Source organism: Leopardus geoffroyi, chromosome A2 (assembly GCF_018350155.1).
Source record: "Leopardus geoffroyi isolate Oge1 chromosome A2, O.geoffroyi_Oge1_pat1.0, whole genome shotgun sequence".
In the NCBI taxonomy this organism is placed as follows: Eukaryota; Metazoa; Chordata; class Mammalia; order Carnivora; family Felidae; genus Leopardus; species Leopardus geoffroyi.
The window spans coordinates 156,871,210-156,884,873 of NC_059331.1; the positions used below are offsets into that span (position 1 = coordinate 156,871,210).

The 13,664-nt window shown below is 41.7% G+C and overlaps 1 protein-coding gene across 6 annotated transcripts in view; it reads left to right on the forward strand.

Annotated features, from left to right (window-relative positions):
- Nucleotides 1-13,664, forward strand: part of LOC123606991 (probable maltase-glucoamylase 2) — an 86,141-nt gene that overhangs the window by 44,211 nt on the left and 28,266 nt on the right. For all 6 annotated transcript variants that reach the window (XR_006716599.1, XM_045495938.1, XM_045495939.1 and 3 more), the window contains exons 24-33: nucleotides 596-763; nucleotides 1,954-2,109; nucleotides 3,485-3,706; nucleotides 5,808-5,962; nucleotides 7,448-7,616; nucleotides 8,150-8,246; nucleotides 8,692-8,804; nucleotides 9,266-9,391; nucleotides 10,932-11,060; nucleotides 12,465-12,572. Coding sequence is in view for 5 of the 6 variants with exons in the window: in XM_045495938.1 (XP_045351894.1) it covers nucleotides 596-763; nucleotides 1,954-2,109; nucleotides 3,485-3,706; nucleotides 5,808-5,962; nucleotides 7,448-7,616; nucleotides 8,150-8,246; nucleotides 8,692-8,804; nucleotides 9,266-9,391; nucleotides 10,932-11,060; nucleotides 12,465-12,572 (1,443 nt within the window). In the remaining variant the exon portion in view is untranslated. The remainder of the gene's footprint in view (nucleotides 1-595; nucleotides 764-1,953; nucleotides 2,110-3,484; nucleotides 3,707-5,807; nucleotides 5,963-7,447; nucleotides 7,617-8,149; nucleotides 8,247-8,691; nucleotides 8,805-9,265; nucleotides 9,392-10,931; nucleotides 11,061-12,464; nucleotides 12,573-13,664) is intronic.

Consider the following 13,664-nt stretch of genomic DNA (forward strand, 5'->3'; position numbering starts at 1 on the left):
GTATGTGTATGTCTTCACCTTTGTGTGCCCACAAGTCTCTATGCATAATCATGTCTTTTTGTCTGTTTTATGAGTACCCATAGTGTCACTTGGAAATTCTGTGATGTCCAGAATGTATTTCCTGAGTGATAGAATCGATAAATAATCAGTGAACCCAAACAAACATGAAATGTTACTGAAAGATTGAAGACTGTTAAGAGTCTGGGTTAACAAATTCCCTGGGGATGATCACCAGGCACCAATTAGAACTCCAGAGATAGGGGAGCCTGGGTGGCTCAGTAGGATAAGCGTCCAACTCTTGGTTTCGGCTCAGGTCATGATCTCACGGTTCTTGAGTTCGAGCCCTGCTTGGGGCTCTGCGCTGACCGTACAGAGCCTGATTGGGATTCTCTGTCTCTCTCCCTCTCTTTCCCTCTCTCTCTGCTCCTCCTGTGTGTTCTTTCTCTTTCAAAAATAAGTAAATAAACTTAAAAAAAAGAACTTCAGAGATAAAGGACATAGCTTAGATGTCAGAAAGAAAATTGTTGAGTGGTATTTGGTGATGTACCGGGTTTCTAAGTAGATGTGTGTTATTTCTTTTTTTTTTTTTTTCCAGAACCATCTACAGGCAAAGGTTATAAATAATAACTATACGGACCCCAACAACCTCACATTTACAGATATCATAATCTTGGGAATGGACAAGCAACCTATGAATTTCACTGTTTCATTGAAGAATTCTTACAGGTCCATTTTAAATGTTACCTACAATGTTTCATCAAAGGTACAAGATTGTTCCCTCCTTTCAGGGCCCTTATCGAAAGCCCCGGCCTAAGGTTCTTACAGACTGCTCTCCCTTGCTCTTTTGACCTTCAGCAGTTACTGGCTCACTGCAAAATCTATGCCATCACAGGGAAGTTGCTGAAGGAGAATCATATGCATGCTCAATATGGACTCCTGAGCTTTCTTTGCATTATAATACTGCAGAAGGCAGAGAAGGCAGTTCTTCTCTGGGCAGATTTAAAACTAGACCTGCTGATCCCAGATGTGATGTGGTCAAAATATGATTCAATACTTTGGCCTAGCCCTGGAGAGTATTCACACATTTGTCCTCCCATTTGAGTTAAAGACTCTCTTTGCTTCAGACACAAAGATATAGGTGTAAAAGGTATAAGAGGTATAAAGGTATAAAAGACACGCTAATTTTATACCATCATAGAAAATGAGAGTTGAATAAAATACAAGGGGTAATCCAGTTCTGCTCTTATTGAAGGAGTCCCTTACATGATAATCTCTGACAAAAGATTCCAATTGTTAGTTGAGTATTTCAAGCACCAGGAAATCCACTATTTCTTAGGGCAGCCCCCTTCCATTTTGACAATGCATATAGCTAACAGTACGAGCCTGGTTTCTCGAATGAGGCAGGATGGGGTTCCAGTCTTAGCTCCACTGTCCCCTAGCTGTGAGATCTTGGGCAAAGAAAGCATTAAGCCCCTCCACACCTCATTTTTGATCTTGTAAGATGGAGGTAGCCGTAGTATTTGCAGCATAGCATCACCTTCTAGGATTGATAGAAATAATGCATACAAAGTGGTTGTCACGGTGCTTGGCCCATATAAATGCTCAGTGTAGTTTTAGTTTGTGTGATTACTGCCATCATTATTGAAATGTATGCACACCACACCCAGGGGGCAAAGTCTGAAAAAGACAGCCCTGCCTGTGATCTGTACAGCCCTTCCCATTCAGTATCCCACAGTGACTCCACGAGGTGAGAAAGGTCAGGAATAAGCCAAGTCCATTTTTCCTGACAGGGAGGTCAAAAGCCCCAGAGGGTAAAAGCTAATGTTCCAAATATCCCATGACAAAGTGGTATTGGATGAACTGGTACTGAATGAAGATCATCAGGGAAGGACATTATCCAGGTGGCTCAACCTCACCTCATTTGTCACCACAGCCTCCTTTCTCCTCCCTCAGGTGGTGAAGATTACTGATCTCAAGGGACTGGTACTTGGACAAGAATTCTCCATTAAATGGGAACTTCCAGTCAGTGACCTGGAGAAATTCAACTGCTACCCTGATGAGCCCCCCCTCACTCTGGAGCATTGCAGGAAGCGGGGCTGCCTCTGGGAGGTAATGATCTGGAACACATCACCACAGTGAGCGGGAAGTTGTAAAAACTGCCCCATGAGTAATTAGACACCTAGAAAACACTTTCCGAATGATAATGGGTTGAACCGTAATCATCCTTCAGAAGGAAGCTGACACGCTGTCAACCGATGAATTACTTTGCCAATTCTGTGTGATAGGTGACCAGTGTTTTCCTCAGATATCCTGAATCCAAATATACTTATTGCCACTCTGGCTGTCTCTTTCCTCCAACCACAGCATTAAAAACCCCACTTTTATTTTTAATACATCCATGATACATTGGGTATGCATTGTGTATGGAGTCTTTTAAGCGATTCTTTCCCATCTATGAGAGGGTCCATGCAGGAAGGTAAGACGGTTTCTCATCACTTGAAAAACAGAGAATGAAAGTCAGAGAAAATAAGTGATTACCCCAGGATCACAATGGGGGCCGTGAGGGCAGTGGGGGGCGGAACCCTGCCTGAGATTCCAGTCTCCAGATCAGGCTTTCTGCTGACACTTCCCTGTTCACCCAGGGGAGGAAGCCAATGGGCATGTATTTTTAAATGGATGTATTCATTTGCTGGTGCTGTCATAACAAAGTACTACACACTGGGTGACTTAGAACAACATAAATTTGTTATCTCAGACTCCAGGGAGCTAGAAATCTGAGATCAAGATGTCAGTAAATATGGGTCCTTCTTTTTTTTTTTTTTTTTTAAACGTTTATTTATTTTTGGGACAGAGAGAGACAGAGCATGAATGGGGGAGGGGCAGAGAGAGAGGGAGACACAGAATCAGAAGCAGGCTCCAGGCTCCGAGCCAACAGCCCAGAGCCTGACGCGGGGCTCGAACTCATGAACCGCGAGATCGCGACCCGAGCTGAAGTCGGACGCCCAACCGACTGAGCCACCCAGGCGCCCCAATATGGGTCCTTCTGAGAGAAGGGAGGGAGACTCTGTCCTATGCCTCTCTCCCAGCTTCTGGTGGTTGTCTGGCACTCTATGGTCTTCCTTGGTTTATAAAAAAACATCGCCCTTGATCTCTGCCTTCATCCTTACATGGCATTCTCACTGGGGGCAGGTCTGTGTCCAAATGTCCCCTTTTAATAAGGACACCAGTCATCTTGAATTAGGCCTATTCTAAAGATCTCATTTAACCTGATCATCTGCAAAGACCCTATTTCCAAATAAGGTCACTCTAACAGATACCAGGGTAGGACTTCATATCTTTGGTGGGGTGGGTGGGGGGGCATAACTCAACCCATAATAATGGGCATGGTGTAAGAGACTCAGGCCGTGTGAACCAACTTCCTTGGTAATTAGGTCCTTGAAGTGTGGGTGTTAGAGGCTGATGGAGAATTTCTCCTCTTATTCAGGACACAACTGTTCCTGGTGTGCCTACCTGTTACTATGACACCATCCCTAGTTATGCTGCCAGTAACATTCAGTACCTGCCCACGGGCATCACCACAGACCTCACCCACCTGATGACCCCTGAATCAACTCGAGCAGCCACTGCTGCTGGTTCTCTTTCTGCAACGATCAGCTTCCTCCGCCTGAGTGTCATCTACCACACAGAAAACATGCTGCAGTTCAAGGTAATTTTCAAGGCATTGCAGGTTCTGATCCTCAACATGGAATTCTTACAGCTCCATATGGATGAAAGTCACTGAAACATCTTCGTGTCCAAATCCCTCATTTTACGGACAAAGGCACGGCAGCCCAGGGAAGTAAATGTCAGAGAGCTAGGAGGATGGTGGACCCAGGACATAACCTTGGATCCACCAGGGTTGTGAATTTCCCGCACCGCTGAGTGCTTGGGCATAAGCATGCTCAAAGGACCATTACTCAGCCCTGTGAAAAACGTGTCTGCTCCATGGGAAACTCACATAGTGGCATTAACCCACTTCTACCTTTAGAGTTATTTTTCTAGCAGTGGTTCTTAAACTTCAGAGAGCACCAGAATGACCTACAGGTCTTGTTAAAGCTCAGATTGCTGGGCCCTGCCCCTGGAGTTTCCAGCCCGAGAGGCTGCCTCTCTAACACGTTTCCGGGTGATGCTGATGCTGCGGGTTAAGGGGCCACACTTTTGAGGCCCACAGCTCTGGTCTGATGGAAGTACAGTGCGAACCACATAAATTTCCTGATAGCCACATTCCTAAAACATATTTGAAAAATATCAAATGAAATTCATTTTAATAGCATTTTGTTGAACCAATATGCTGAAATGTTATCTCACCGTGTAATCCAAATACAATCCTTGAGATATTTTAGGATCTTTTCATCATACTAACTCTTTAAATTTTGGTGTGTATTTTGTACTTATAGTGAGTCTCAGTTCAGACTAGCATATTTCAAGTACGTAATGGCCACAAGTATCTTGTGGATTTGCTGCTTGGTGGGTTAATGAACCAAAGTGGGTTTGCTGCTTGGTGGGTTATAGACAGAGACTATGTCAGGTGGAGTTGCCTCACTAGGGTCATCTTTATGTGTACAAATAGGGAGACCCCAGGGAAGGATTTCCAAAGCCAGGGACTCCCAAACAGGGGTAAGTAGGCTCCTTTCCTTAGGGCTTGGGATGAATATTCAGAGGGGGGTTTTAACATTATAATGAAGCTAAGGTAACTGTCCCCACTGTCTTTTTTTTTTTTTAAATGCAGGTGTTATTATTTTTTTTTTTTACATTTTTGTTGCATTGATTTATTAAGTGCATTTACAGACATCATTTTATTTATTATTTATTTATTTATTTGTTTATTTATTTATTTTAATATGAAATTTATTGCCAAATTTGTTTCCATACAACACCCAGTGCTCATCCCAACAGGTGCCCTCCTCAATACCCATCACCCACCCTCCACTTTCTGATTCATCTGCACAGACCTCTCCTCAAATGTCCCTTTTCCTGTTCCAGTAATCCATTAGTTAATTTTTAAAAGATGAAATTGACAGTTAGGCAGAAGCTTCTAGGGGTTTCCTGAGTTCAGTGAGTCAATCCTGAATTCAGGAAGTCACAGGGTCTCGCTGGTGACAATACCGCCTTAGACAGCTCTTCTCTAGAAATTGTTTTTCACACTGTAATATTGCATGAATCACCCTGAGATCTTGTAGAAATGAAGATTCAGATTCAAAAGGGGAATGGGAGGGAGGCCTGAGATTCTGCATTCCTAACAAGACTGCAGGTTATACTGCTGCTTTGGGTCTGAGAAACACAATTTTGAGAAACAAGGCTATAGACAAAACTTGTCTTAAGTGTCTGAAGTTCAACCATTAAGATCTGAGTCCACATTAGAGAAAACTCAGTTCTCTATTTCTAAAATATACTCACATGCCCAAACGTCATCTCACACCTTTACATACACATTCATATTCACATTCTCATACACATACACACACACACGCACACACACACACACACACATATTCTATCCATGAAATTCTATACCCATAATTCACAAACTGTTTAGAGAAAGTGACCTCCCTGCCTTTGAATAGGTATTTCTAGGAGCATTTTGAGTTCAGGATCCATATCGGGCACTGTAAGTGGGGAGGCTTCACATCTATTTGCTTTGGGATATTTGATGCCTCCCCATGTGATTCAAACTGGCCAGAAAACATGGGAAATGAATTATATGAGCTGGCATGAGGGATTTTAGGTCTAAGATTATTCCATCAGAAAGTTTTTTTCTCTCTTGTCAGATCTTTGATGCCACTAACAAAAGGTACGAGGTCCCAGTGCCTCTGAACACGCCTCCCTCTCCTGTTGGCTCCCCTGAAAACCGTCTGTATGATGTCAGGATTCAGAACAATCCTTTTGGGATCCAGATTCGACGAAAAAGCTCCAACACTGTGATGTAAGCACAATTTACTTAGTTTTATCAAAGTGGTTCTAGATCTAATTTTGGTGGTTCTAATTAATGCAGGTGAAATTAATCTTAGAGATAATGTAAATGTGTGTGTGTGTTTGTGTGTGTGTGTTAAACAGGGAATTAATCTATTACTCCATTTTCTATTAGGCACTAACTCAAAAAGAAAAATGAACAGAGGTTTAAAATAGGTGTTGCCTGATTTCAGAAAAAGAAAAATGCATGTTCTACTCATTGTTTGTGTTAAGGAGAAAAGAAAGCTGTATTTAATAAGCACAACAGAGGCATTTGGGTGACTCAGTCAGTTGAGCATCTGACTCTCGATTTTGGCTCAGGTCATGATCTCAGGGTCATGGGATCAAGCCCCATGTCGGGCTCCATGCTCAGCGTGGATTCTCTCTCTCTCTCTCTCTCTCTCTCTCTCTCTCTCTCTCTCTTTCTCTCTGTCTCCCTCTACCCTTCTCCCCTGCTCACCTACTCTCTCTCTCTCTAAAAAAGAAAAAAATGCATGACAGATAACCTAGGACAGAAGTCAACTCTATATACCCTCCTTTCAAAATAACAGAAGACTCAATGAGAGAGGGAAAAGTTTACTAAGGAAAGACACACCACTTCTTACAATTTTCTCTTCTACCAGTGCTGTAGACTTAAAGCGTTTTCACAATGTTAAACATGAAAAGAGTTCTTATCTGTCATCCCTTGTCTTGCTGCTTAATGGAATGGAATGAAGGTCTGGATTTTGCCTGGGACCAAAGTTCCCCATCCTAGTAAATTTCATCACCTGTGTATGCACATGTGGACAGCCTTTGCTCTTTGACTGTGGCCTAACTTTTGTCAGTTGGCTTCTTTGCTAAGAAGTCCTTTGGCCAATCCAGAAAAGTTTTTCTCTTTCTTTTCTTTTTCTTCTTTTTTAAAATATTGATTTATTTTTGAGAGAGAGAGAGAGAGAGAAAGAGGGTGTGAGCAGGGGAGGAACAGAGAGAGAGGGAGACACAGAATCCAAAGCAGGCTCCAGGCTCTGAACTGTCAGCACAGAGCCCGACGCAGGGCTTGAACCCACAAACTGATATCATGACCTGAACCGAAGTCGGACACTTAACCGACTGAGACATCCAGGTGCCCCCAGAAAAGTTTTTCTAAGAGCTTCACACTTTTCTGTTGGTAAATTTGCTTAGACCTTGTTCATTTATTCATACATGTATTCAAACTAGTACTCTGGACAATGACAACTAAAGAGATGAACGAAACCTAGTCCTTGCCTTAAAGGAGCTCATGATCCAGAAAAGGAGTTCTCGGCCTTGCAAATCACAGATAAAAAATGCAAACATGGAACCTTGGTAGTGAGTACTTGGACCAGGATCCACACATGCCTTCATTCGGGAGGCTTCTGAATCAGCTAGAATTTCCGAACACGTCCTGTGTTTGCTCTGGGCTGTCATCAGTGTGGTGTTAAGGTATGCCTTTCTGTTGCAGTTGGGACTCTCAGCTCCCCGGCTTTACTTTCAACGACACGTTCCTCTCCATTTCGACTCGCCTCCCCTCTCAGTACCTCTATGGCTTTGGGGAGACTGAGCACACAGCTTTCAGGAGAAATATGAGCTGGAACATGTGGGGAATGTTCGCTCGTGATGAGCCACCCGCGGTAAGCATGGAAGAATAAGATGATCAATCCGTTTCTCTTGGTACATTTTAATCCAATAGCGCCCTATGAATCAGCCTCACCTTATACTGATCAATTCTGTGCTCAGGTGAACTGGGCCACATGTTATGCTCTTCTGTCCCTAAAAGACACCCATATTCTTTTCCCACAGACTATGGATTTTACTTCATAAACTTTTATTTAGTGTGTTCTATGTGTCAGGTATATAGAGACACTGTCTGTTCCCCAGAGGCTTATAGCCTAGAGAGACAGATGCAGAAATAATGGTAACCCAGTGTAATCAGTGCTTATAACAGAATTATGTAATAATAAACAAGGAGGGAATGGAGGAGGAGGGCACCTAGTTTTTTACTTGGGGTGGAAAGGAGGGTTAAGGAAAGCCTTATAAAGGACATGACATGGTGCTCAGTCTTCAATATTGAGTAGAGGTTTGCTGTTTGGATTATGATGTAGAAACAATCCTTTGGATTTTTCTCTCTTTGATTGCTGCCTACTCTCCGCCATGACTCTCCCAGTACAAGAAGAATTCCTATGGCGTCCACCCCTACTACATGGCACTGGAGCAGGATGGCAGTGCCCATGGGGTGCTCCTGCTAAACAGCAACGCCATGGGTAAGACAGAGACATGTTTCCCATGTACCAGCGTAAACAGCAGTGGCCATTTTCCTGGGATCTGGAATACCAGTAGAAATAGGGAAATTCAAGGGCAAGGGAAATGGGACAGATAAACTGACCATTCATTCATTCATTCATTCATGACTTATGAAGAGCTCTGGGCCAGGTATTAGGGGTCACATTTTGACCAAATTACCTGACCTTATTTTACTGTGACAGTTTAACTTCCTTTCACAGAGTGATACAAGATGTTGAGATTAAGGTTATGTTTGGGGTATCTGCAGACCCATCTCTAATTCCACTTCGTGAGAGAAGGCTTTCCAGAGGAGGAGGGACTTAAAGCAAGAGGGAGAGTGAAAAGAGCACATTTTAGGGCAGATTCCCTGTCTGGGTGACGTATACCTCCGAGGACTCCCCATCTTCTTTGTTTTGTTTTTAACAGATGTATCATTCCAGCCCACTCCTGCCCTGACATACCGCACCACAGGAGGGATTTTGGACTTTTATATGGTTTTGGGGCCAACCCCCGAGCTTGTAACTCAACAGTACACTGAGGTTGGAAGTCATTCTATCCATTAATAAATCATCAATTGTCTATTGGGTATTGCCATATTCTTAGCACTGAGATAGGCTGAGTTTTGCTATTATGATCCTTGGGTATTCCTATTACACTACTGCTATCTTCCCCCAAAGTCAGGTTTTAGTGTTGGGGGTATATAGGCATTCAGATACCCCACGTGTCTCTTAATTATTTGCTGAGTACTCTAAGAATCTCTAAGCAGTAATAACACCTGAGTTCTCAGCTTTCCCAGAGTGGAAGTTCCAGAATATAGGAGACTTTCTATCATTCCACATGCCAATGGTCATTCCATATTTATTTGACTTTCTTATTTTTCTTGAGGGAGGCCTCTTAGATGGGACAGTGCTCAGTAGAAGTGCTCAAGTTGTATCAAGTATAAGGCTTTTCTTCTCTTTCCCAAAAAGTCTTCTGGACCCATTTTTCTTCTTTATTCTAGTTGATTGGTCGGCCAGCAATGACTCCATACTGGGCCTTGGGATTCCAGCTAAGTCGCTATGGATACGAGAATGATAAGGAGATCTCCCAATTGTATGAGGCAATGATGGCGGCCCAGATTCCCTATGTATGGATCACCCACTCAGCCTGTGGTCTAATTAGTTATGGGGAATTGTGCCTAATTATGGATTGAAAACATCTTCAGAGAAATTACTGTTGACTCTCTCAGTGTAAGGAAAATGTAGCTGTGGAGCTAGTCTTATGTGAAATACATTGCTTTTTAAATGTATTTCATGCCACCCTTTTAAATCAAGCATTCAGAATTGAGAGATGCATTAATCCTTCAGCAAGTTAGCATTGTGATTGGAGGGTATAGTTACTCACTGTCTTTTGCCAGGAATATCCTCCAGTAGGCATGGCTGGTCTTAAACCAGAACTTTGGGGACTTCTAAGTGAGTATCATGTCAAGAGTAGTATTACAGTTCTAGATTATACTATGATTGTTCTTGGAGAGGATGGATATAAAGTGCCAATATGAAAGAAAGCAGTTAAAACAAGTCTTTGTCTTCTCTAAAGCACGTATATGCATATCATATAAAGACAACCTAGTCTCCTTCATAAGCCCCAAAAAGGGCAGTCCATTGCTGTCAGCATGCAGAATTCCAAAGACAGCATGCCCTTTCTCCTCCATAATCATCAGTTTCTCATCACTCATGCTCTTTTTCTGCTTTCAGTCCACCTCTTGAGAGTTTAGAGGACAATTAATGACTGGAGGATGAGAATAAAATCAAGTGTTATGATGTTCTCATCAAAGATAATTTGAAACATTCACCCAGCCTTAAGTGTTTTCTTTTTATATACTACTCTTCCATAAATGTATTAAATGTAAATCAGAAAGGGGAGGAAAATTAAAAGATCAAAAAAGTCCAGAGATCTACCTCACCAAGGTGATCAGTGTTAATGATATATATGTCAGTTCATTGTTTTCCAAGCTTTGGCTTATGCACAAGTCTCTGCTCCCTCAAACAAGTTTTACTTAGAGTCTTAAGGGTGATTTTCATCTTCATACAAAAAGAAACATCTCTTTTTTTCAACTAGGTATTAACCGCTTTAGCCATCATCCCACAATCCTGGATTGATTAACTTTCATGTACAGAAGCCAGGTTTGGTAGTGTATAGAGAAAAAGAAAAATAAGGTTCTCATCTCAAGGACCATCCAGTCAAACAGGATGGCAGAAATATACACATTCGAGGAAACTATACAATAATGTAATTCTAAATGTGAATAAATTCAATCAGGTTTACCAGAGGGTGAGAAATAGATAGTTTTTTCTGTTTCTCAGAGAAGCCCTGCTTTCTACCCTTGAACATTCAACTAGCACTTGGTTTGATAGGCTCACTGAGTTTGAAGTTTGAAAAGTGGTAAAAATATGAATGGAAGGAAGGAAAGGAGAGGAAATTCCAGCTGGGGGAACAGGAGAAAGATGGGGACAGGTGATCTGTAGGTAGGAATCAGAAAGCAATCTCAATCAGCAGAATTGAAAAGTCAGTGTAGGGGAGTACGGGATAAAGTAGGAGGGACCCAAGCTGGGGTTGGCAGGATGGTTTGTGTGCCCTGAGGCATACTGCCACAGGAGCCCCAGTGTCTTGCTTGCTCCTTCCTGTAGGATGTCCAGCATGTAGACATCGATTACATGGACCGGAAGCTGGACTTCACTCTCAGCCCCAGCTTCCAAAACCTCGGTCTCTTGATTGACCAAATGAAGAAAAATGGCATGAGATTCGTTCTCATTCTGGTAGGTATTTAGAAGACTAGAGCCCATTTTCTGTTTCTGTGCTCATGAGTTTAAAATAGAACCATTGAGGGAAACTAGATAAAGGGTAACGCAAGACCTCCCTGCACATTTTTTGCAACTTTCTGTGAAACTCTCATTATATTTTTTAAAGTTTTAAAAAGCAAGGGCACCTGGGTGGCTCAGCCGGTTAAGTGTCCGATTCTGGGTTTCAGCTCAGGTCATGATCTCACGCTTCATGTGTTGGAGCCCCGCATCAGGCTCTGCGCTCACAGTGAGGAGCCTGCTGGGGCTTCTCTCTCTCTCCCTCTCTCTCTCTGCCCCTCCCCACCTCCCTCTCTTTCTCTCTCAAAATAAATAAATAAACTTAAAATAAAATTAAGTTTTAAAAAGCAGATAAACAAAGGACAGAACAAATGAAGAATGGCTTTCAAAAGGTGATGCTTTGCAATATTTATTTTTCATAACTGAGTGCCACTGGGATGTAATTTATTATGATGGTTCTCTTGGTAGAGTTAGAACCGTGGATTGATACAATGAATATAGCAACAATACCCCGAAATCCTCACTGTTTCAGGCTGTGCCTCAGAGGGAACAGCTATATCCTAGTCTTATCCTTACCTTAGGAGGTTCAAAAACCCCTCCAGTTGTATCATTAACCAGCAGTGGTGAGGCTCAGGGGACTTATTTCTTCTTAATGAACCTCACAAATAACTGAGCTAAGATCCAGAGCATAAATTTATTATTTTGCGTTGGAAGCTGTATCTTGATAAACACAGAAGTAGTTATCTGCAAATGATCCTCCCTTCTGGCGTCCAAAATATAGAGGATTATTTGCTGACTTTTATTCATTCTCTCATTCATTCAAGTATGAATTAAATACTGGTCTTTGAAAATCACTTCTACAAAGTGTGTGTGTGTGTGTGTGTGTGTGTGTGTGTATAATCTAAATTAATGATGATATCCTTTTTCTTACAGGGATTTTATTCTATTGAACAGAGATGGCCAATAAATAAACAATAAAAATAATTTCAAAAAGTGATAATTTATGACAATTGTGAAATAGGGTACTATAGAGTAAGTGAGGAAGGTATGGGATGAGGTAAACAGGGAAGCCACTTTTGATACACAGGTTGGGCCATGGAGACATGACATGACATAAGAAAGGAGCTTCATGGTCTGAAGGAATATTGATATTATACTGTAGAAGCACAATAAATTGGCTTTCTTCACATGAGGGTAATGTCTTATTAACCTGGTTTGTCTCCAGGAATGTTTTCAGATAGCATACTTTATTCCTCAGTAATTTTGTAGACATAAGGCAAATTATCTATGGGTATCTTGGTTTTGTTTGTTGTCTTGGAGATGAGTTCCTCATGCTTGCTGTTTTAAACCCTTTCACTGCAGGACCCAGCCATTTCTGGCAACGAGACCCATTATCCCACATTCAAGAGAGGGCAGGAAAACAACGTATTCATCAAATGGCCTGATAACGATGAAATCGTCTGGGGAAAGGTAAGCCTTGGGAGAAGATGCCCATAATTAATCGGCACCAGAATGTCTTGATTGAAAGGGGCCATCAATAAGTCTTGGAAATATATATTGGGTAATTGATAAATTATGAATGCATAGACGTTTGCCTGATGCTGATTAATAAGACCAAGGTTACAGGTCTAATTGTCTAAAATACCAGTGAGCTTTATTTTATTGTCTGGAGATATTCTGGTGCTCCACTCCTTATATATTCCAGCTGGTCATGTAACAAACCTAAAGAATTCCTCTGAGAATGGCTCTGAAATCTGTGTCTGGTAGTAACCCACACTCAAAACTTGCATTCGTCTTTAACCTATGCTCCTTAACATCCTCCATATCTAAATAAACCATTAAGTCCTATGGTTTTCCTCTTCCTCTTGTCTTCCTTAGTTCCTTTTTGTGACTCAATCCTCATCTGTTTGATTTATAGCAACAGGATTTTAGATGAACTTCCTGACCCTGGCTGACAGTGGCTCTCAGCTGGGATTCAGACTCTGCTCTGTAACTGTACTGTGCTACTTCCTGTTGTGTTAGGTCCAGGCCATGTTTACTGCATCTTTGGATGTTGCCTTCTCAGCTTACCTAGATTATATCTGCACTTCAAGACCAAGTCAAATTGCCCTCCTATGAAGCATTCAGTGACCAGTTTCACTCTCCCTATTTCTTCCCTTTTCTATATTGTTTTTCTCAGAGAGTATAGCATGTAACACAGCATGCCTGTTTTATCTGTGGACTCTTAGAAAACAAGGACTATTTCTTACTTAAGTCTCAGTAGATACAGATTGTAGTAGAGTGCCTGTCACATAGTAAGTGCTCAGTAAGTGTCTGATGAATGAATGAATGAATGAATCACTTATATAGTTAATGTCCTTCTAGTTAAAGATGCAAGTGGTTAAAACTATGGATTTTTTAATGCTATGTATATTAGAGGTCCCCAATAAGTTACGATGCTGCTTAAGATTCCTGAGGCTAAGTTTATGGGTTGTGAATGGAAATCAACCCTATTTCTTTAGAGTCATGTTTTAAATTTGTTATTTATAAAGATAATTTTGTTATATGTCTATGACAGACAGC